General features: G+C 37.9%; 1 protein-coding gene across 2 annotated transcripts in view; it reads right to left on the bottom strand.

Moving 5' to 3' along the window:
* Positions 1-26,031, bottom strand: part of sdad1 (SDA1 domain containing 1) — a 106,791-nt gene that overhangs the window by 49,494 nt on the left and 31,266 nt on the right. For both annotated transcript variants that reach the window (XR_011353865.1, XM_069925499.1), the window contains exons 10-15: positions 24,195-24,264; positions 20,400-20,503; positions 8,246-8,303; positions 8,104-8,162; positions 6,044-6,120; positions 5,218-5,315 (exon numbers count right to left, since the gene is read on the bottom strand). Coding sequence is in view for 1 of the 2 variants with exons in the window: in XM_069925499.1 (XP_069781600.1) it covers positions 5,218-5,315; positions 6,044-6,120; positions 8,104-8,162; positions 8,246-8,303; positions 20,400-20,503; positions 24,195-24,264 (466 nt within the window). In the remaining variant the exon portion in view is untranslated. The remainder of the gene's footprint in view (positions 1-5,217; positions 5,316-6,043; positions 6,121-8,103; positions 8,163-8,245; positions 8,304-20,399; positions 20,504-24,194; positions 24,265-26,031) is intronic.

A 26,031-nucleotide genomic window follows, 5' to 3' on the forward strand; every position in this document is an offset into this window, starting at 1 on the left:
GTGGTTGCCATGGAGAAGAGGTTCATCATGTGTGGTTTGGTGGTCTTCGAAATGAATTGGAATGATGGCTAATTTAAATTTTGCTACTTTTAATGTTAATGGGCTTAATAATCCAATTAAGAGAAAAAGAGTATTGGCGTATATTAAAAAGTTGAAGGTTGGTGTTACTTTTTTGCAAGAAACACATTTGTCTGAGAAGGAACATCAGAAATTGAAATGAGGTTGGGTTGGTCAAGTTATTGCATCTTTGTTTAATTGAAAGCAAGAGGTGTAGCTATTTTGATTAATAAAAAGTTATCTTTTAAATTGGATTCAGTTATTGAGTCAGTTGGTAGACTTTTAGTTGTTAATTGTCATTTTTTTTCTAAATCTTTGACTTTAATGAATATTTATGCTCTTAATATAGAGGATGAGAAATTTATGTTGGATTTTTTTCTTAATTTAAATCAAGATTATGAAAAAATTATGGGGGAGGAGGTGATTTTAATTGTTGTTTGGATTCATTACTAGATAAATCTCCAAAAGCAGTATTTAGGACCAAAATGTTAAATAGTTGATCGTGCTAATGAAAGATATGAATATAGATATGGAGATTAAATCCTAAAGAGAACGATTTTTCATTTTATTTATTTCAACATGATTCTTATTCTGGAATAGATTTATTTTTGGTATCAGTACCAAGCTCGTGTATTGAAGGCTAAATATAAGAGCAGAATTTTGTCTGATCATTCTTTGTTATTATTAACATGTATAGGTTCAAAGAGAATTGATAATACATATCAATGGACATTTAATTCTTTGTTGTTGAAAAATGTAGAATTTTATAAGAGACCAAATACAGTTGTTTTTGAAATTAAATATGGATTCAGTTCATCGTAAATTTGTTTTATGGGATGCTTTAAAAGCATATTTGACGGGACAAATTATTAGTTTCACTGCTAAAGTTAAGAAGGGGGAGAGGGGGGAGGGGGAGGGAGAGAGAGAGACTCTTGGACTGTGTGTGACACAGAAAGCTGTAACAAGCCAGGAGAAGCTTGCTGGAACTGAAACAGAAGCTCCAGAGTGGCGGATGGCTGGAAGCGCTATCTGTCTGATGTTTCTCTTGGAATAGAGGAACAAAAAGGAACTCTGTGGTAGTCTGAAAGAAAGAGGTTATCATCTGGAGAACCCTGATGGGGCAAGTGTCATCAGCAAGACTTTGGCCGTGTTTCTACTGAGCGATGAAAATTCGGGGCAATACGAGGTGATGCGAGGTGCTCCGTTGTTCACCTTTTGAGGTGGTCAATGTGCGGGACGATTTTTCAGTAGAAACACAGCAAGTAACGAATTCGCGGTGTACCAGAAGTCTCGATTTTTCGCCCGCGCTTTTCAATTGATCATCGCATGCACGCACTGGCACAGCGCATTATCTTATTGCATATATATACTGCACAAGCTACCTACTAGCTAGCTATACTGTGTTCATATCACCTCCGCTGTTCCTTTGTGTATCGTTAAATTGGAATAATTTCCCTGGACAAATATCAAGCTTGTCTGCCGTTATAATAACTTTTTTGTTTCTTCGTTGGAATATGTCGGACAGTATCAACTGGACATTTGATCTTCAGCGATTCTTGATCACAAAATGGCAGGAAATTATGGTGAATTGTTTATGATTGTTTACCTTCCCACAAGGCAGTGCACGCGCGACCTGATATATGACATTAAAATACGTGACTTCCTGGTCACCTCGCATCGCCCCGCATCACCGTGTATTTATCGCTCAGTAGAAACAGTTCGGGTAGTCGTAAAATACGCGGTGATGCAGGGGACAAAAATTCACGGTGATGCGGGGTGATACGAGGTGTCCCAGTAGAAACACGCACATTGAGGTGACTAATGGTGGTACCTCAGTTGTGGAAATCCTGGAAACCACACATCTCTCTTTGCAAACCTACAAGAACCTTCATGAGCGGTAACCATTTATTTTTCGAGCATCAAAGCCTGGTGAACTTTATACCTGTACATGTTAAATTCTGTGCACAGCAACTGCCTGCAACCAGTGAACTTGGAAGAATGAGAAGTGAGATTGAACTGTGAACCAAAGAACTTTCCTTAAATTTACACACATTATATACACGTGCGCTTAGAATTAGAAGGGAGTTGTTAGATTAGTTAATAGTGATAAGTTAAAGTTTGATTCTGTTTTCATGTTTAAAGATAATTAAAAACAACTTTTGTTTAAGTAACCATTTGTTGTGGTGAATATCTATTGCTGCTGGATTTTTCAAAGGAGCTCATATCACATTTTACACTTAATAATCAGCTTTTGATGTTATGGGATGAAAAGGGTATTAAATTTGTGCAAGATTGTCATGAAGCAGGTTATTTTATTTCTTTTCAAATACTCTTTTTTCTTATTATCAAATTAAAGCTTTATTGTTGGATACTTTTGGACATACTTTACGGTTACTTAGGCGGTCTAAGTTTATAATTTTACTTACTGAGGGTGGTAAAAAGAGATTATAACTGAGACGTATGCTTTATTACAGAATAAAGTACCCAAGTTGGATTTACACAAATTTAGATTGAAATGGGAGAAAGATATAGGTACACAATCCTTTATCTGAAACCCTTGGGGGGACAGTGTTCCGAATTTTGGATTTTTACGGATTTCGGAAAGCCAGATTTAAGCCCACCCGGATTATGCTGCCGTATCCACCCCCACCTTCTTCCAGTCACGCTGCCGTCTCCCTCCCTCGTCCGCCCAACTCGCGAGGCTAGTCTCTCTCCCCACTTGCTGGATTTTGGAGCTTTCCGGATTTTAGATATCCGGATAAAAGATTGTGTACCTGTACATATTTCTCAGGATGATTGGATGAATTTATGTAGGGACAGTATGACTAAAATTGTAAAAGTAAGGTATCGATTAGTTCATTATTTTATTTCTTTGGATTTATATTTTAGGTGTCATAAGGACGTAGGTTCTTTTTTACATTCTACTTGACTATGTGAAACAGTAAAATCTCTTTGGAATAGACTTAAGGAACTTTTAAAAGTTATTTTGAAAGTCACATTTTCATTAGATACTTTAGTACTTTTGTTAGGTAATATTAAGAGGTTGAGTTTAGTATTAAGATTAAATAGATTTCAAATTGCATTTTTGAGATTGGCGTTAACTGTAGCTAGAAAATGGCTATTACTTGGAAAAATGAGACTGTTTTGAGTATTCAGAGATGGCATACGGAATTGAGGCCTTGTATTCCATTTGGAGAAGATTTTAAAAAATAACTATCACGCAAATTATATGTTATCTTAAAACTTGGAACCCTTATTTGGATTATATGGGTTTGTGTTTATGAACCCCCTGGTCACACAGGGGGTTCCAATCCATGGTAATTAATTGATGAATTTTCTTTTCCTTGGGGTACTTTAGTGGGGGTGGGTGAGTTAGGGAGGGGGGTTGTAGGGGGTTAGTTTATTGAAAATATCATGTATGTATTTTTTGAACTTTAAGTTCTATTCGCTAATTGAATGTTTCAATATATGCAATCATGATTTAATAAATAAAATATTCAAAAAATCTACTATCTGGAGGTTCTATCTTAATCAATCAATTAATGAACACCTTCCCATATATCTATCAACTGAATTGAATACAGATCTTGTTCCAAGGTACAGTAATAAGTTTAACAGGTTATTATTTTTGTGTGACATAACTATATCAGGGTCAATATAACTGTGTAGTCGCACTAGGCATGCAGCGAGTGAAAGAATCACAGAGTCGAAAGCAAGTTGGCAAGCCATCGCAACTGCAACCTTTGGGATCAGTGCAAACATGAAAGTATAGACATTTCTATCATAGGTACCCTGTTCCGACATTGGCTGTGCCACTGAAGTCCTTGCTGATGAAATTACCAATTTCATGGAGCAGTTTCATATAAGGCTCAGCAAGAAATTGCTGACACTGTAAACCAGTGGTTCTCAACCTTTTTCTTTCCACTCACAGACCACTTTAAGTAATCCCTATGCCATAGGTGCTCTGTGATTAGTAAGGGATTGTTTAAGGTAGTTTGTGGGTGGAAAGAAAAAGTTTGAAAACAACTGTTTTAATCATACCTCATTGACTCATTATGTGCATGGTTTCATAACTCCAAAGGAAATGGGCCAATGACAATTTTTCTCAAGCAAAATATTTCAGTAACATTTGGGTCCAGAGCAGTGATGCTCAACCTTCCCTTCCCACTCACATACCACCATAACCAATCCCTGACTAATCACAGAGCATCGATGGCATGGGGATTAAAGTAGTATGTGAGGGGAAAGAAAAAGGTTGAGAATCACTGCTGTAAACGAATTCACACACTGGCAACAGTTGGTACATAGAACATTACAGCACAGTACAGGCTCTTCGACCCAAGATGTTGTGCCGACCTATATAAACCTACTCAACAATGTAAACCTTCCCTATACCTCACACCCATAACCCTCTATCTTTCTTGTGCCTGTCTAAGAGTCTTTTAAATGTCCTTATGAACCAGCCTCCATTACCACCTCTGGAAATAAATTCCAGGTACGCATTGCTCTGTGTAAAAAAAAAAAACTTACCCAACCTTTCCTTTAAACTTTCCTCACCTTATACAAATATCCTCTGGTATTTGCTACTGTCGTCCTACATTCAAGAGTTAAAGCTATCTAATAATTACTTCTGAACAGCTTCTCTGATCCTGTAGACTTGATTTTGCAAGCATGAAGACTCATTCATCAGAAGAGGGGCAATGATAGGAAGAACAGATTGGTTTAGTCTGCTCACTAGCTAATACAAGAGCACTCGTGTTAAAATACCAACACCACTTCCCATGTTGTTAAAAATAAAAGAATTTTTGTTGTTACATTAGCAAGGGTAACAGGATTTCTATTTGATAATAAATTTTTTACTTTGTTTTTAAACTACTGAAAATTTATTCTCCCAGGTTTTATTACAAAGAAACAATAAAATTCACTGTCAAATGGACAGGCAAGTTCATTTTCTTAGCGATGGGTTTAATTCTGAATAAACTCAAACATGGTATGGAACACCGATTTTGAGACTAGAGATTTGTACAGAATATTTCACCAATTGAAGAGAGAAAACAATGAGTACTAGTTCACAAAAACTCATTTGCAAGAGTTGGCAACAATGGTAATTCCATTTTAACATTATTTTTTTTCAACATTTATTGAACACTGGTCACTTACTTTTGTCTTTATGGGTTTTGTATTGAGCAAGGTCCTGGAGAAGATCTTCTGTGATGGCGAGAGGACATCGGGCACTCACTTCTTTGATGGTGTTAATCCTGTTTGGGAAAACATCTCCTTAGGATAATTGTCCATTGATGTACCAAGTCACCAGGTTTATTCCAGGTCACCTGGAGCCTCTGGGGGCATGCAATGTCATAAAATCTTTGTGATCTTTAGAACTCTGCTCACAAATATTGACTCGGTGACATGTATCCTCCACCATCAGAGCCTGGGGAGCTCTGACTGTTAAAGATTATTGTCAAGATCAAAACCAACTTACAAATATGCACAGTTTATTATTAGGACATACAAAAACAGACAAGGCTTGATAAACATTCACGGCAGGCAATGACCATCTCCACAAGAGTGTCTCACCACCAACTCTTTATTGATCTAGTTTCCCCCTTCCATTTTTTTTGCTACATATAAAATATTTTTTTGCCAAGATGCTGCTGCTTTTACCTGGCTGGCATTATTGTTTTCTGAGGATGAAAACTATTGTCCGTTTTGGCCTAAAGTGTCTCATTAAAGGGCAAGCGGAAGCCTCAAGACTGGATGATCTTCTTGTCTGATTCTCTTCATGGCTTAGATGAACTGGAGGCAAACTATGATCCAGCTGACATCAACTCTGGGACCTTTTGACATGCAAGATTCAGTACCTCTACACCATCAGGAGCTTATTTAACAATATAATATACTATTACTGAAGTAGGCAAAACAAAATGGAGATGACTGAATTGTGTACTTATTTTAAGAAATTATAATTCACATTAGCTCTACATACCCAACAGTCATAACTTCACCGGAATTTCGGTCTGTGACAAAGTTGTTTGCTATTGTCATCACTAATGTTTGTACAATCTGGAAAATCAAACAACAATTTTTTGATAACATTTTTGATTACAGCAATACTCACAGATATTGATTTGATGATTTATCACCTATACCAGTCTGGATTTTATGTGATTTGACTGTCAAAAACAAAACTGACCCTCCTTTGAAGAATGCAACAGGAGTCAATGGGAATCAGGGGAAACCCTGCCACTGGTTGGAGTCACAACTTGCACAAAGGAAGATGGTGTGGTGGTTTGAAGTCAATCTTTTCAGCCACAGGACATCTTTGCAGGAGTTGTTCAGAGTTGTGTCCTCTGCTCAACCATCTTCAGCTGCTTCATCAAAAACCTTCCTTCAATTAATTCTAAGTTCAGAAACAGGGAATGATTGCACAATGTTCAGCACCATTCACAACTCCTCAGATAATGAAGCAGTCCGCATCCAAATACAGCAAGACTTGGGACAATATCCAGGACTGGACTGTTAGCTGGCAAATAACATTCATGTTACACACGTCAGGGAATGACAATATCCAACAAGAGAAAGTCCAGCTATCACTCCCTGAACATTCAATGGTATTACCAACACCAAATTCTCCATTATCAATATGCAGGGGAAGCGGGAATCCTGTAGTGAGTAACTCACTCAGCTCCCCAAATTCTGTTCATCATATACGGCTCAAATTAGAAATGTGATAGAATACTCTTCATTTGCCTGGAAAGAGTGTAGCTTCTACAACACTCAAGAAGCTTGACATCATACAGAATGTAGCAGGTTGTTTGAGAGGCCTTCCATCCCCACTCACTTCACACCAGCGCAGAGCAGTAGCAGTTTGTACCACCTACAGAATGTATTGCAACTCAGCAATACTCCTTAGACTGTGCCTTTCATATCCACAAACTCTAAAAGCTAGAAGAATGAGAGCAACAAAAGCATTACCCTCTGGAAGTTGCTGACCAAGCCACACACCAGTCTAACTTGGAAACAGATCATTGATCTTCCACTGTCACTTGGTCCTGGCATTCCCTCCCTAATAGCATTGTGGATACACCAAGGACTGCAGTGGTTCAAGAAACCAGCTTGCCAATTAATGCTGGCCTAGCCTGCAAAGTCCACATCAATGAATACAAAATGACAAATGGAAAATACTATAGAGTAAATAATTGTGTTGTTTTCTGCATGACAGACCCAATGATTTCCTTATACAAAATTCCATTATCTTATTCTTTCACTTTTGATCATGGGAGTCAATATGTAGACCACTATATAATCATGTAACCTTAGTCTGACATCGAATAAATCGGAGCAAAGGTACCCCTAATTTCTGGAAATTACCCAGAAATCCAGCAACAATCCCACGTAGCTCATCACTCACTTTTGCTGCAGTAGTGGAACATCCTGAAGGAAAAACATTTCCTTTGGTCATCAACTTCCTCTTAAATGACTAAGATGCTGTCTACACTAGACAAAACTAGACATATAGAGACATCAGAAATAAGCAGAGGAATAGAGTATTTGGCTTCATAAGCTTGTTCTACTATTAAGCAAGTCTTGGCTGCTTTGACCATTGGCTTCAACTGACTCTCCTCTTGATTTTCAAATTTAGGACAGAAACAGGCTTTTTCGGCCCAAGACCCCTTTCCACTCAATTATACCCAATTGACCTACAACACCATATATGTTTTTGAAGAATTGGAGAAAACCGGAGATCCCAGACATGGGGACAATGTACAAACTTCTTACAGACAATGCCAGATTCAAACAGCGTTCCTCTAATCACTATGTTAACATACCGCCCAAAAGGAATTTTATTAAATTTATCTATAATTAGCTATATAAAATTTATCTCATCTTTATAAAAGATTCACAGAATTGATTCCTTGGAAGAAGCAGTTGACACAAAAAGGAAGTTTGAACCCACACATGAGATGGCCAAAATTAAATTAAAATTAAAGAAAAACATTTTAAAAAATATCTAAGCAGAAAACACTAGGTAATCTTTTTTTTTACCTCTGGTGGAACCAACTGGTGGGCAGCCTGTGCAGCACACAGTAAAATCTTGGTCACATCTGAAAAAGGGAATTGTGAAGAACAATGAAGAAACACATTGAAAGGTACCATTTCACACCGGTAATTCTTGAGATTGGCTCACCTCTTTGATGTGGTTGGAGGAAACGTTGTACGAATGGGTAGAAGTTAAAGAGGAATAACTGTTGAGGAAAAAAGAAAAAGTAACATTAATAACTGTGCAAGATTTTTCTTAACATTCAAAGGTTAAGAATTTCTGCCATCTTCAGCAAAAATGTATCAAATACTTGATTTTGTGAAACATAGGCAATCCAGCCTTAAATGTTCCAATCAATGTCTTTAATTTAATGATACAGCACGATCACAGGCCCTTCTGGTCCCTGATCCCACGCCACCAAATTACACCCATGTGATCAATTAATCTCTGTAGAACATGGGAGGAAACTGGAGCAACCAGTAACTCACATGGTTACAAGGAGAATGCACCTTACCCACAGCGGTAGATTTGAACCTGGGTTCAAACTCTCCTTTTTGGAGGGGTGGAATAACCATGAGTCTGAAGATACAGGGAATCTAGAGCAAAAAAAAACAACCCGCTGGAGGAACTCAGTGGGTCAGCCAGATCTGTGGAGGCAAATTGTGAGTCAAGAGTCTGCATCAGAAAGGAGTCCTCCAGCGTGATTTTTGCTTTTCTCTCCCCCACACCCGGAATGGAAATTTGTATCTAGTGAATCTATTTGCTGAATTTTATTAAGACCCAAAAACAAAAGATATACAGAAATTGATACTAAGGCAGAGTTCACAAGTTCATGTAAAAATTCTGTGCTGAAACCAAGCTGTTGATCAGTTTAGTAAGTCACAGTGACAGTTAATTTTAGCAGGATGAATGATTATGCACTCAATTTTAAAACATTGCTTATTTCTACACATGAAATTTTCAGTGGTTGGATTAAGAAATACACCAAACCAAACCGAATTTTCAGAAAGATCTAGGATTCGGTCGGTCTTCTATGAAATGATGACTAATTTTAACCACAGTGGGAACACTAATAGAGATGAAGCTGGGTGATTAAAAGAGAAATTTGATGCTGCCCAGAACAGAGAGCTGCCAATATTCATAACTAAACTCCACACCCAGCAAAACATCAAGAACAGAAACCCATGGTTGAGTTATCTTCTTTGTATATTTAATTTTATAGTAATGTACAAGACTGTCAAGGTTGCTATCTTCAACAAATGAAAATAAAACTGGAGAAATAAACTAATGTCAATATGATTAACATATTTTATGTAACTTTAAAAAAACCTACAAGTTTTAAATTTCAACTTCAATGTTAAATTGAAATTGGCAGTTCCTTTGCATCAACTCTCAAAAATCATAAAATCACCCAGATGCATATAATGCAAAAGGGTATGGCCAAAATAGCTCTGAAATATGAAGATGTTATAGTGGGATGGGAAAAATAGCAATGTAAAAGCACTATACATTCTGATACAAAAATATGCATAAAATGCTTGACTATTAATGCACACATTTTCTTTTTCTAGTCATATCATGCAATCTATTGCAAAATGTACATTTGTGCAAGAAGCAAATCTGAATGAGTTTGCAGAATTAGAACAAATCAACTTCAATTTCCCTTGCACTTAAAAATATTTAAAATATAATCAACTATGATTACACCAATAATATAATAATGCAGGCACATAATTCTTTATCCGGAATCCTTGGGGGACAGTGTGTTCCAAATTTTGGATTTTTCTGGATTTCAGAACAAAAGCCAGCTGCCCCAGATTGTGCTGCTGTATCTACCCCCTTCCAGTCGCGCTGGCATCTCTCTCCCCCAGCCCACCCAAGTCGCGCTGCCATCTCTCTCCCCCCCCCTCGCCCATCCAAGTCATGCTCCTGTCTCTCCCCCTCCGCCCAAACTAGTCGCACTGCTGTCTCGCAAAGCTCTCTCTCTCTCTCTCTCTCTCTCTCTCTCTCTCTCTCTCTCTCTCTCTATCTCTCCCCACCACCCCCCCCCCTCCCTCCACTGTACCAGCACCAGGAAAAAATGCCGGTGTTTGGAGCTTTCCGGATTTTAGATGTCCGGATGAAGGATTGTGTACCTGTACAAATATCTTCAAATTTAAAGTGTATATATGTATATAGAGCCCCCCCATCCACCCCTAACCCCAATTAAACCCTAATAAAAATAGAACAAGAGTTAATATCTCGTGGAATAAGGGAACCCCACTACATCCAGATCAAAATCTTCAAAGTTTCCAATAGAGATAATCCAAATAAGGGCTCCAAACCTTCCCGAAAATATAGTGTGCATCTCTCAAATTATATGTTATTTTTTCCAAAGGAATGCAATACCTTAATTCTGAATGCCTTCTTTGTAAATTAAGTTCTAAACTTCTCACGTGCTTGCTATACATTTTCTCGCCACCACCAGTCTCAAAAAATCTATTTGAAATTTATCCAATCTATATACCAAACAAATTCCACTTATATCACCAATTAAAAAAAATGTTGAATCTAAAGAAAGTTTTATTTTCAAAATATCCTGTAAACAATCCTTAACACGAGACCAAAAAGGTTTAACCTTACCACAAGACCATACTGAATGTAAAAACATACCCTCTGTCTATTACATCAAAAACACAAATCAGAAAAAAATCAAATTATATCTTTTTAAATGCCTCAGATTTAAATATAATTGATGTATAAAATTATAATTTACAACTCTATTACCAGACATTGATGATTTTTGTCACACTATCATTACAAAGAGTTTTCCAATGATCTGTATCCAAATCAACTACCAAATCCTTTTCCCATTTTAGTCTTGATTTATGCAAATAAATTTTAGACTTTTTCTGTTGCAATAATTTATACATTTCAGATAGAAATCCTTTCTTTCCTCCGTCACCATCATTTCAAATTTCGACTCTTTTGGAAAAAACAAATTCTTCTCAAAAAAATCATACAACCTCAATTTAATTTGATAATAACAAAAAAAGTCTGAATTGGTACTTGATATCTTTCTTTCATTCTTTGAAATGAGAGAAATTCGTTTAATTCATAACAATTATTTATTATCTTAATCCTTTTCTGATCCCAAATCTTAAGATAATTAGTAACCTTAAAAGGAAAAGGTTTATTCTGATACAAAGGAGTATATCTAGATATTTTACCTTGAGTACCAATTTCATTATTTATCCCATGCCAAATATCTATCAAATGAGATAAAATTGGCAGCTTATAAAAACATAACAATTTAACATTCCATTTATAAACAAATTGATCCTTTCTAACCTCACTAATTCTATATCTGCCAAATCAAAGAACTTTCAAGATCAAACATTCTTTTAATAAATTTTAGCTGAGTGGCCTCATAACAATTTTAAAAATATGGAAGTTATAATCCCTCTAATTCATATTTCCATGTTACAGCCAGGCTAATTCTCACCCAAATTATTTTGTGCAGAGACAAAAAGATTTAATCACATTCTCAAACCCTGCCCTAAAAAAAGATGCAACAACTCAACACACTCCTGGAGAAGGAGCATCTTACATGAGGAGAGCCTCAAGTCCATGTGTCAAGAGCTCTCAGAAGCCCAGTGTAAAAAGCAAAATGGGTTCACCACCTCTCAAATTTCCTAACTGCCTGCCCTGTTAAGCAACTCCTGCTCCACATGACAAGATTTTGCAAGTTCCACATGAGTCACCTCAATCACTGTAGAATCCAGAGAATTTAAGCAGAAGCAAGACATCAAGGACTGCCTAAGAATACAAAGAGGGAGGAGTCACATGATAGAGTAGTGGCCGGTAGAGAATACCAGCCCTCTCCAGAAAAGAAGGAAAAAAGTGAGGAAAAAACAAAGCCCCATCACACAAATAAAAAAAAGATGTGGAGAAAATGCCACTAAAGAAAGAAAAGCCAAAAATAACGGGAAGAAAAGAAGAAAGAAAGACGCCGAAAAAGAAAGGTGAAGGCCTTACCTGTACAAAGAAGCAGGGACCCGCCATGGAAAGAGGAGCCCACTCCCTGAGGTCAGTGGAGACCCTGCAGGGTCGCGACCCATCGAACGCAGGACTGCAAAGATGGCTCACAGAGCCAAACAGAGGTGCGCAACCGCGCATGCTCGATGCGCATGACAGAGACAACATCGACAGGAGGGGGACCAGCTGTGGATTGGGACCAGCTGTGGAGTGGAACTCTACAGCACGAACAGCTGAGAAAGACCCGACAGCAGGGCTCCCAGCAGCAAGATACAGAAAATAACGGGAAAGGGAGGGGTGAGAATGAAAAAAGGAAACCTGAGACAACAGATAACCAGCCCAGAAGAGGACCAACATCAAGACACCATTAAAAAAAAACTCAACAAACTGAGACAAGCAGCCCAACAAGAAAGTCAGAAGAGAAACAGATACAAGGAAGAGAAGTAGAAGACACAAACCCTAAAGCAGACACAGAAGAACATCAAGCTCTGCACAGAGAAATAGAAGATAAAGTGAATGGACAGTACATAGACAAAAAATTTTTTCAAGAATATATAGAAGCATTAAAAGAATGGCTGACACAAGAATTTAGTGAAATAAAAAGAAAAAGGAAAAGTACAGAAGAAAAAGTGAGTAGAATAGAGCTGGTCAGAACAAAAATAGGGAAAAGATTAGACAAGGTGGAAGAACGAGAAACAGCCGTAGTAATGGAACTGAACGACTCAAAAAGAAAATTGGAAGAAACTGATAAAAAAGTTAAAGAAACACAGGAGTTGTTAGCTCAGAAGATGGATATAATGGAAAACCATAATAGGAGAAACAATATAAAGATAGTGGGCCTTAAGGAAGATGAAGAAGGCAAAGATTTGAAAGAATTTATAAAAGAATGGATCCCCAAGGTCCTGGGAATGCCAGAAATGCAGGAAGGAATGGAAATAGAAAGGACACACAGAACATTAGCCCCGAAACCACAGTCACAACAAAAACCAAGATCCATTTTAGTAAAATTTCTGAGATATACGACAAGAGAAGGCAATGAAAAAAATGAGAGAAGACAAAAAAAAACCACTGGAATACAAAGGTCAAAAAAAAATTTTCTACCCAGACATAAGTTTTGAGCTCCTGAAGAAGAGGAAGGAGTTTAACGCAGCAAAATCTATCCTATGGAAGAAAGGCTATAAATTTATGTTAAGATATCCAGCGGTGCTTAAAATAGTTATCCCGGGGCAGCAAAATTGCTGATTGTGGATATCCAGGAAAAAGCACGAGAATTTGCAGAATGCCTGCAAGACAGAGAGAGATGAAGAGATGTAACAAGAACAAAGAATGACAACAAACCATATAAAGAAGAAAAATAATGTATAAGAAAGAACTAAGGAGGGGAAGAAAAGGGAAGAAATGAAGTAAGGGGGGAATAAAGAGGGTGAACTTTGTTATATGTGAAGATAAAAGTCTTTTCTGGAGGGGGTTGGGTGGGAGAGAATAACAGTCACTGCGAAATCAGTCAACGCTTGCGAGCGGATTCCCAATCCAAATGGAGAGGGGAGTTGTGGTTGCCCGGCAAGGGACAAGGGGCAACTCAGAGAGGGGGAGGACATTTGGGGTTAAGGGAATTTTAGATATGAGAATAGTGGAAATATTTTATGTTTTAGAAGTGTTGTCTTACAGTGCGTTCAAAAAAAAGAAAACAGAAATGGATATGGAGGAAAGGTGGTGATAAGGAAGCAGAAATGAGAGGTAAACAAAGTATGAAATAGCCATGTTGAACTATATGACTATAAATAATAACGGAATACATAACCAAATCAAAAGGAAGAGGCTGTTAAATTTACTGAAGAAAGAAAATATTGATATAGCATTTGTGCAGGAAACACATCTAACTGAAGTGGAACACAAGAAATTAAGGAGAGACGAGGTAGGGCACCTAACGGCAGCATCATATAATTCAAAAGCCAGAGGAGTAGCTATATTAATCAATAAAAATGTACCAATCAAAATAGAGCAGGAAATAATTGATCCAGCAGGGAGATATGTAATGATAAAGTGTCAGATATATTCAGAATTTTGGAATTTGCTCAATGTATATGCACCTAATGAAGCGGATCAAACATTTATGTAAGATATCTTTTTGAAGATTACAGATACGCAGGGGAATATATTGATAGGAGGGGACTTTAACCTTAATTTGGACTCAAAGATGGATAAAACTGGAAAAAAGACTAGCAGAAAGAACAAAGTAACCAAATTTATGGTTAAATCGATGCAGGAAATGCAACTTTTGGATATATGGAGAAGACAACACCCAAAGGAGAAGGAATACTCATATTATTCGAATAGACATAAAACATACTCAAGGATTGACCTGTTCCTGTTGTCAGCCCACATCCAAGGGAGAGTTAGAAAAATGGAATATAAAGTGAGATTGTTATCAGATCACTCACCCCTGTAATTAGCAATAGAGCTGGAGGACATCCCACTGAGAACATATAGATGGAGATTAAACTCCATGCTACTTAAAAGACAGGATTTTAGAGAATTAATTGAGCACCAAATTAAAATGTACTTTGAAATAAATACGGAATCAGTGAAAGACAAATTTATGTTATGGGATGCAGTGAAAGCTTTCATCAGAGGGCATATAATAATTTATGTAACTAAGATAAAGTAGGACTACAATCGGGAAATAGAACCACTAGAAAGGGAAATAGCAAGTACAGAAAAAGAATTAGCAACAAGGGAAGATACAACAAAAAGAAGAGAATTGGCGGACAAAAAAAATAAAATATGAAACACTACAAACGTACAAGGTGGAGAAGAACATAATAAAGACAAAGCAGAAGTATTATGAACGAGGAGAGAAAAAACACAAAATACTAGCTTGGGAGTTGAAAACAGAACAAACTAAAAGAACTGTATTGGCATCAAGTAAAAAGGACAAATTAAATATAACCCAACAGAGATCAATGAAAACTTCAAGGAATTCTACGAGCAATTATATCGAACTGAGAATGAAGGGAATGAAGACAAAATACATGAGTTTCTAGCTAAAATTGAACTACCGAATTTGCAAGAAGAGGAGCAAAACAAATTAATAAAATAATTTGAAATAGAGGAAATACAGGATATATTAAAAAAACCACCGAACAATAAAACGCCAGGAGAGGATGGACTCCCAATAGAATTCTATAAAACATTTAAAGACTTATTAATTCCTCCTCTCCTGGAAGTAATGAACCAGATTGAAGAAACACAAAACATGCCAGATTCATGCAAAACACCAATAATTACAGTAATACCAAAGATGGGGAAAGATCCACTAACACCAGCATCGTATAGACAATTATCTCTACTCAACTCAGATTATAAGATAATAGCTAAACTATTAGCAAACAGATTGGCCGACTATGCACCAAAAATAGTAAAACTAGATCAAACTGGATTTATTAAGAAAAGACGAACAACAAACAATATCTGTAAGTTCATTAACTTAATCCATGCAGTACAAAAAAACAAGACGCCAACAGTGGCGGTTGCCTTAGACGCAGAGAAAGCCTTTGACAGAGTAGAATCGAATTATTTATTCAAAGTACTACAGAGGTTCAACCTACCAGAGAAATATATTAATTGGATTAAAGCATTATATAAGGGACCATGGCGAAGGTGACAGTAAATGGATACATATCAAACCAATTTAAATTAAGTAGGTCAACTAGGCAGGGATGTCCACTATCCCCCTCACTGCTCGTGTTAGCTATAGAACCCTTGGCAGAACTGATAAGAACAGAAAATAAAATAAGAAGGATAAAAATAAAAGAGAAGGAATATAAAATCAGTCTATTTGCAGATGATGTCATAGTATACTTAACAGAACCAGAATTATCAATAAAAGAATTACATAAGAAATTGAAGGAATATGGAGAAGTATTGGGGTACAAGATCAACGCAAATAAAAGTGAAGCGATGCCAATGAATAATGCAGATTACACAAAGTTTAAGAAAGAATCACCATTTAAATGGCAAACACAAGCAATCCGATACCTAGGTATTAGACTAGATAATAATCTAGGCCATCTATATATAATAAATTATCAGCCATTAATGAAGAAATTACAAGATGACTTAGAACATTGGAAATATTTACCACTAACACTGATAGGAAGGGTAAATTGCATTAAAATGAATATCTTCCCAAGGATACAATACCTATTTCAATCGTTACCAATTCACTTAACAGAGAAATTCTTCAAGGAGATAAAGAAAATAATAAGGAAATTCTTATGGAAAGGGGGGAAACCGAGGATAGCACTAGATAAATTAACAGAATGGTACATACAAGGAGGCTTACAACTACCAAACTTTAAGAATTATTATAGAGCAGCACAATTAAGATACCTATCAGATTTTTATCAAACAAGGGAAAAACCAGATTGGACCAGATTAGAGCTAGATAAAATAGGAGAGAAGGTACCTGAACATTTAGTATATTAGTGGGATGAAAAGCTGGTGAAACATAGGAATTCACCAGTACTGCACCATCTGCTCAACATTTGGAAGAAGATTCATGTAGAAAGGAAAAAAACAAATTACCAACTACCGAAATTAATATTGACACAAAATCAACTAATCCCTTTCACAATAGATAACCTCTCCTTGAGAGAATGAGAGAGAAAAGGGATCAAAAGAATGGAAAACTTTTTTGGGAAATAAATTATCTTTTGAACAAATGAAGCACAAATATGGTATAACTCACAGTACAATGTTTGTATATCAACAACTGAAAACCTACTTGAAGGACAAATTGGGAAGCAGGCTGAGGTTACCAGAAGGAAGCAGTTTTGAATATGTGATTACAGACACAATGATAATTAAAAGATTTATAACAAACATGTACATCAAACTGCAAGAGAAAGAGAACGATGAAATAAGCTGTAAACCCAAACAAAAGTGGGAACAAGATCTAAATATAAAGATTAAGAAAGAAATATGGGAAAATCTATGCTCTGGAACTACGAGAAATACAATAAACACGAGGTTACACATGATACAATATAATTGGTTACACAGGCTATACACCACGCCCCAAAAGTTAAATAAATGGGATCCAACAGTATCAGATAGATGTTTTTGCTGTAAGTAAGAAGGAAACGGGAACAACAGTACATGCAATTTGGGCATGTGAGAAAGTGGAAAAGTTTTGGGAAGATCTAAATCAGGTATTAAATAAAATCACAAAAAGTAACATACCAAAAAATCCAGAGACCTTTCTTCTAAGTAATACAAGTAGTAAAGAACTTGGCCTCGATTTGGATGAAGCACAAAAAAGATACATTATGATAGCCTTAGCTGTAGCAAAAAAATGTATAATGTCAACCTGGAATTCAGCAGATAGCCTGAGAATACAGCAAAGGTACATAGAAGTGAATAAATGTATTCCATTGGAAAAAATAACATATAATTTAAGAAATAACATCACAGTATTCGAACAAATTTGGGAACCGTACACAGAATACAACAGAGAAGTCCTACCGCGGACCTCCACCACCTAAAATGACAGAATGAGAAGAAGACAAAATGAACTGACCCAGTGTGTAAAAGTAGATGACATGATTTTCTTGTTTATTTTCATTCTGTGATGATGTTGTTTACTGGGTTTAATGTATTGTATATGTTGAACATTTAGTGGGTAGGGAGGGGGATGGGAAGGAGGGAGGGAAGGGAGGGGGAAAAAGGGGAGAAAATGACAGTGTGTATATTCAAGAGGGAAATGTTTATGTGTATTTTGGTCAATATGGTTCATAGTGTGAAAAATAAAAAAATTTTAAAAAGAAAGCAAAAAAAACAAAGAAAGATTGGGATCAACTATTTCTCCACAATCAGCAATTATGGATTTTAATTACCAAATTCCTTAAATCCCATTACAATCTTGAACTCTCCTTACAAGTTATGAATGACTCATTGGGTAGTGAGGTATATATTGATTCACTGAGAAATGGTTTGCCCTTCCTCATCTGTAACTTCCTCCAGGTGTACAATTCTACATCTCAGCAGGTTGTCTGCATTCCTTTGGCTTCTTGGTCATCAATAAATTCAGTGGTCTACCATTCACAATCACTCCATCTAAGGCTTAGAAGCCTAGAGGCTAGAAGCCCTAAAATCATATTGATAAATTGGGTCACCTCTCTCACTGACCACAACTGTAGCCATCTCCATCTCATTCACTGAGAAATGGTTTGCCCAAGCTGACAAAATTTTGCCTGAGGAAGACAGAAAAATCCATTGAACACTACAGCTTTCACATTCTTGTGAGGACCATGCCTTTCTTTACTAAAGGATATCAGGAACCTCTAGAATTCTCTACCATAGAGAGAAGTGGAATCAAAACAAAATGCGAGAAAAAGTGGAAATATTGTTTGTGATAAATGATCAGTTGTGATCACAATAAATAACAGCGAAGGGCTAAATAGTCTACACTTGATTCATTTTTAAAAATGTTTCATGCATTGAACATTGTAATGCAAGTTTTTGTGCAACATCTTTGATATTCCAAAGAATACTCTCATGTATATCTCAGCCAATTAACTGGGTTTTGCATGTGAATGGAAACATGCAAGTTAATTTGCACACACTGATATCCTTTAAGCACCATTCAAAAGGCAAGAAAATTAGCATTTACAACACAAAGACAAAAGATGACCAAGATGGCAATGAAACACAAAAGTCTACAGACACTGTGATTGTAGTGAAAACACACAAATGCTGGAGGAACTCATCGACCATAGGAGGTAAAGATTATATAATCAACATTTCAGGCCTGAGCCCTTCAAGGTGTGAGTAAAAAGCAGGCAAACACCAGAATTAAAAGGCTGGGGAGAAGGAAAGAAAGGGCAGGGAGCATAGATCAATAGACAAAAGGTGATAATTAAACATGGAGAGGACAGGAGAAGATTAATAGGGGGACAGAGCAGCTCTGTGAATGCAGATCTGGAGAAAAGGAGAGAGAGAGAAAAGGAAAGAGAGAAAGAAGGCCATTTCACATCATGCCTATGCCTTGAGACCAGCTACTGAGCGGATGGAAAAATGAGAACTTACTTTTCAGACAACAGCCCATTCAAATCCAGAGGCACCTCGTAGCACCCTCCGGATCCGATGGAGGTGGGGTGACTGGTGCTGTAGCACCAACCGTCATAAATATGCGGCAGAGAAATGGTCGTCTTCCCTATCCATAATCCCATAGGCAGCTGAAACCACTCTATGGCTCCCAGAACAGTTCCAGCTGTGTGGGGGATTATGGGTAGGGAAGACAGCCATTGCTCTGCCATGTTTTGAGCCGCAGAGAATGGCCCGAAGGCCTAAGCGGCCCAATGTGGCTGTCCCAGCCCACACCTGCTGCCCCCTAACAGCTCCCGCTGCCCCGACAGCCCCCGCTGCCAGCCCCCACTGCCCTGCCGGCTCCTGCTGCCTAGCTGCACCTGACAGAGAAAGAGGGGTGAGTGGGGAGATGGGTTGCAGGCTGACGACATCATCAGCCCACCCTTAAACAGTTGCTTAACACGGCTGTTCATTCAGATCGATCAGCAGAGGGCTGCGCTGCGGAGATTATCCCTCTCGGAGAGGGGTTGGAATATGCAGCTCGGAGATGACCTCCGCACATTCAGAAAGGTAGGCGATTATGCATTTTAGCGGAGTTTATCCGCTTTTACATCTCAACTTTTGGGCTATCTGAAATGGCCTAGAGCTAGAGAAAAGGAGAAATGGTGATAGATGGGAAGGGGGAAGAGCTAACAGAAACCAGAGGTCAATGTTAATGCCATCCGCTTTGAGGATACCCAGATGCAATAAGAGATGTTGTTCCTCCAATTTTCATTTGGTCGCAGTCTGGCAGTGAATGAAATGATGGACATGTCAGCATGGTAATAGACAGGGAATTGAAATGGGTTGTCTCTGGCATCTCTACCTATTCTGAATAGTACAAGAGATTAGACATCACAATTTCAAAAAATGGCATATTCAAATTGATGTATACCCTCCATGTTTCAAAATACCCCTCAAATCATAACACTCATTCCAGAATGTGAATTTTTGACCTAGCAACAAAACCATTAATAAACAACCAAGCAGCGTGACGGACACTGTGATTTGACAAGGTTAACAGTGCCAGAAATGATCCCTAGTGCTCATTATTGCATAATAATTTGATAGGTAAAAATATAAAAAATGACGAATTGCAATGCCAATTTTTTTTTTTTTTTTAAATAGTTTTACTTAATTTAGGACGAAACCTCACCTCATGAATTCCAATTAACCTTGATATTAGATCCATCATCATCATCTTAACTTCAAATCTTTCCTTTGAATCTTCTAACTGCTTGAAAAGTTTATCGGCAAAGCCTGCAATAAAGTGAACTGCATTCAAATGAAAATATCTTCACAAGAAGCAGGTTAAATTATTGATGGAGAACAGAGTTTTTTTAAATAAAAATAGAGCAACACATGAGAAACATGCAATACAATTGATCTCCACCCACCCCCTCCCCCCCAAAAAATGTTACAGAAATTTGCACTCATGGAATTCACAAATCACTTCCAAAAATCCGAGATATAGAAAAGGATTTGCTCTTATGGAATTTATGTATGAAATAAATAAGCAAACACAACATTTAAAAGAAACAAGATCCAGTTGAATGATTTGATTGGGATTACAGAAACATGGCTACAGGGTGGGCAAGCCTGGGAACTTAACATCCCGGGGTATACGATATTTAGGAGGGATCGGCAAGAAAGAAAAGGGGGTGGGGTATTGATGGTGAGAGAAGGGACCGACATGATTGACAGAAAGGATATCAACTCAGAAGATGCGGAATCTATATGGGTAGAACTGAGGAATAGCAAGGGGCGGAAAACGTTAGTGGGGGTGATATATAGGCCTCCAAATAGTAGTGTAGAGGTGAGCGAAGGCATTAAAAGAGAAATTAGAAAAGCATGCAAAAAGGGAACAGCTGTCATCATGGGAGACTTTAATTTGCATATAGATTGGTCTAGCCAAATTAGTAAAAATACTGAGGAGGAGGAATTCCTCGAATGTTTACGGGACGGTTATCTAGACCAATATGTCGAGGAACCAACTCGGGAGCAGGCCATTTTAGATTGGGTATTATGCAATGATAAGGGGCTAATCAACAATCTTTTTGTACGAGGCCCTTTGGGTAGGAGCGATCACAATATGATCGAATTCTCACTCGACATGGAGAGTGATGAAATTAAAACTGAGACTAAGGTCCTGAATTTAAATAAAGGGAATTATGATGGTATGAGACGGGAGTTGAGTAAGATTGATTGGGTGGTGTTTATGGGGGAGTTGACTGCGGATAGACAATGGAAAGCATTCACAGATCTAATGGAGAAATTGCAAAAATCGTTTATACCGGTTTGGCATAAAAATAAACCAAAAAAGGTGACTCAACTGTGGATAACAAGGGAAATTAGAGACAGCATTAGGTCCAAAGAGAGAGCATATCAATTGGCCAAAACAAGTACCACAACCGAAGACTGGGAGCAGTTCAAGATGCACCAAAGGAGAACAAAGGGATTAATCAAGAGAGCAAAAATAAATTACGAAAGTAAGCTTGCGGCAAATATAAAAACCAACTGCAAAAGCTTTTATAAATATGTCAAGAGGAAAAGATTGGTGAAATCCAGAGTAGGTCCTTTGCAGTCGGAATCAGGGGAATATATAATGAGGAATAAGGAAATGGCAGACCAATTAAATTCTTACTTTAGTTCTGTTTTTACAAGAGACGATACAAATAACCTCCCAAGGATGTTGGGAAACATAGAGACTAATGCAAAGGAGGAACTGAAAGAAATCAGTATCTCTAAGGACATGGTCTTGGAGAAATTGATGGGATTGAAGGCAGATAAATCCCAAGGGGCTGATAATCTACATCCTAGGGTACTTAAGGAAGTGGCCATTCAGATAGCAGATGCTTTAAGAATTATTTTCCAGAACTCGATAGACTCAGGATCAGTACCCATGGATTGGAGGGTAGCTAATGTTACCCCACTATTTAAAAAGGGGGGTCGAGAAAAAGCAGGGAATTATAGGCCGGTGAGCCTTACATCAGTAGTGGGCAAAATGATGGAATCCATTATTAAGGATGTAATAGCGGAGCATATGACTAGCAGAGAAGGGATCGGACAGAGTCAACATGGATTTACAAAAGGTAAATCGTGCTTGACTAATCTATTGGAATTCTTTGAGATGGTGACAGGTAAAATAGATGGGGGGGAGCCAGTGGATGTGGTGTACCTGGACTTCCAAAAGGCCTTCGATAAGGTCACGCATAAACGACTGGCTTACAAAATCAAGGCTCATGGGATTGGGGGCAAAGTATTGATGTGGATTGAGAACTGGCTGGATTGAGAGTTGGGATAAATGGCTCATTTTCTGAGTGGCAGGCGGTGACCAGTGGGGTGCCACAGGGATCTGTACTGGGACCCCAGCTGTTCACAATTTACATTAATGATCTGGATGAGGGGATTGGATGTAATATCTCCAAATTTGCAGATGACACTAAGCTAGGAGGGGTTGTGTGCACGGAAAAGGGGGTCAGGAAGCTCCAATGTGATTTGGATAAATTGAGGGACTGGGCAGATCCATGGCAAATGCACTACAATGTGGATAAATGTGAGGTTATCCACTTTGGTAATACACACTGGAGGGCAGATTACTATTTGAATGGCAATAGATTAAGAGATGGGGAAGTGCAGAGAGACCTAGGGCTACTTGTACACCAGTCTCTGAAGGCGAGTATGCAGGTACAGCAGGCGGTTAAAAAGGCAAATGGTATATTGGCCTTCATATCAAGAGGGTTTAAGTATAGGAACAAGGATACCTTACTGCAGCTATACAGGGCCTTGGTGAGACCACACCTGGAGTATTGTGTGCAGTTTTGGTCACCTTATCTAAGGAAGGATGTTCTTGCAATGGAGGGAATGCAGAGGCGATTCACCAGGCTGATACCTGGAATGGCAGGAATGACTTATGAGGAAAGATTGCGCAAATTGGGATCGTACTCGATGGAGTTTAGAAGATTGAGAGGGGATCTCATAGAGACATATAAAATTCTGGCAGGACTGGACAGAGTGGATGCAGATGGGATGTTTCCAATGATGGGAAAATCCAGAACCCGGGGCCATGGTTTGAGGATAATAGGCAAACCATTTAGGACCGAGATGAGGAGGAATTTCTTTACCCAGAGGGTGGTGAATCTGTGGAATTCATTGCCACAGAGGGCAGTAGAGGCAGGTTCATTAAATATATTTAGGAGGGAATTATTAAAGGTTACAGAGAGAAGGCGGGGACGGGGTACTGAACTTTAAGATCAGCCATGATCTCGTTGAATGACGGAGCAGGCTCGAAGGGTCGAATGACCTACTCCTGCTCCTATCTCCTATGTTTCTATGAATGCCAGGGCACGCTTGTCAGGCCAGATGGACTACTCCTGCTCCAGTTTATTTGTTCTTACGTTCACATCTATAACATGGGATTCACTGGGTACGAGGCTTTATTTTGTGGAAAACCAGAAATGGACAGTTTTCTTTGAATGCAATCCCTTTGTATCATTGGTTGGGGGAGGGGAAATTGCCTTTACTCTTGAATTTCAGTCAGAAAACCATAGATTTCTCCAAGGCTTGGTAGTATAACATAAATTAAACATAACAAAAGTTAATGATCTCTCTCTTTATAATGAACAGCTTCACAAACAATTTGAACTGAATAAAGCCATTACATGGCACAAGTAATCTGTGAGATTAGTACATGTCAAATTGGAACCACAAAATGCACAGAAATATCCAACAAGCTGTCACCTGAGAATGGTGATTCCTGAATGTTAACCAAAATTAAAGCATGCAGCTTACTTATTTTTTATCGATAAGGAACAATTATTATGACACCTATGGCTTTCTCTTATTTCTAATAAAATTACTTGCTACAGATGACTGTACATTTTTGAATGGGAGAACTGGTTTCAAGTGAGGACTGCTTGCCCTCATTTAGGAACACATGCTAATTTCTTACCTTGAGGATCATGAATGAGGTGAATAGCTGAAAAATTAAATACTTCTGCCTTTTTCTTGATTTTGTGTTTCTGTAATCAACATGCAGATAAAATCATTCAGGATTAAATCATGAAACATTAACTCTCAATGCCAAAACTTCAAAGGCCTTTGAAAGGAATAGAGTCAAATATACAATAGGAATTTGAAATGCTTTTGATTATTTGATAAACATGATCAAAATATTGTCTTGTTAGAAAGTTTACAGATATTTTTTTTAGTCCCTGTTTAATAAGGACAACTCACGAAAAATCTAATGCTTTATTATGTCAATATGAGGCACATTACTCTCTTAACAATGATCTTATTGCCAAATTTAGAAGAACATTTAAAAGCTATGTTATTATCTACATTGCTGGCACTCAGAGCATGCCTACCAATTCTATGGAACTGAATAATAAAGCAAGCAACATAAAACTTAGGACCAGAATTAGCATGGAACAAATTCCTGCAGCTTCCATTCATCTCAATTAGATCTTAAAATAATTCTGCTGCACTAAGATGTTTTCAGGTGACACTTCCTCTCCAGTGCTTTAAAGGGGAAATAAATTTGTTTCCATTTGTCATGCCTTATCACCATACTTAATAAACCAATCAATGAAGGTGATGCAACTAGTTTTCCTAATACTGAAAACTTCAACATAAATTGTCTGGGTGTGTCCGTTGAGTGTCGCAATCTGGACCCATGGTTACTCTAGTGTTCTAATTTCCTATCAGAGCTAAATTTAAGAAACAAAAACTTGAGATGTTGAAAATGTGAAATAAGAACATTAAATGCTGGAAATGCTCAGGTCTGGTACCTTCTATGATAGAGAAATTGTTAATATTTCAGCCAGACTTGCCCAGTGTTTCCAGCATTTTCCGTATTTTATTTTAATTCTCTACATTTGACTAGCTTGCTGACACTTCATAAGACAATAAGGGATAGGAATAGAATTTGGCCAGTCAGCCCAATGATTGCTCCATTCGAATCATGGCCAATGTATTCTTCCTTTCAACTCCATTTTCCTGACTTCCCCCATAACCTTTGACACCCTGACTAATAAAGAACCTATCAACCTCTACTTTAAATATACCCAATGACTTTGTCTGAATCTATCTGTGGCAATGAATTCCAGATTCACCACCCTCGAGCTGAAGAAATTTCTCTTAATCTCTTTTCAAAAGGGACGTCCCTTAATTCTGAGGCTTTTCCCTCTGGTCCAAAACCCTCCCACTACTGGAAACATCTTTTCCATGTCCACTCTAATCAACCCTTTCAATATTCTGTATGTTTCAATGAGATTTCCCTCCTTACAGGCAATTCTATGTAAACAGCTGGGAGCCATTAAGAATCAGACACAAGACTAACCATATTCACCATCCAGTTCTCAACAGTCCAAGTGGAAATGGACCCAGGTGGCAGAGGTGAAAGGCATTGTTTAGCTGATATTACTATAAAGAATAATTTGTACTAACAAACGCGAGAGCAGCAAGTAACTAAATTTTAAATTTAGACAAACAGCACAGTAACAGGCCATTCCATCCCACAAGTCTGTGCCGTCCAATTACACCCAATTGACCTACATCCCTGGTATGTTTTGAATGGTGGGAGGAAACCGGAGCCCTTGGGGAAAACCCATGCAAACAGGGGAGGATGTACAAACTCCTTAGACAGCGCAGGATTCAAACCTCGGTCCTGATTGCTGGCACTGTAAAGGCATTGCAACAACCACCAAGCCATCCATGCTGCCCTTATTAATTAAGCAAGCAGCCAGTTTCATAGGAACATAGGAAGTAGGAACAGGAGTAGGCCAAAA

Source organism: Narcine bancroftii, chromosome 3 (assembly GCF_036971445.1).
Source record: "Narcine bancroftii isolate sNarBan1 chromosome 3, sNarBan1.hap1, whole genome shotgun sequence".
NCBI lineage: Eukaryota > Metazoa > Chordata > Chondrichthyes > Torpediniformes > Narcinidae > Narcine > Narcine bancroftii.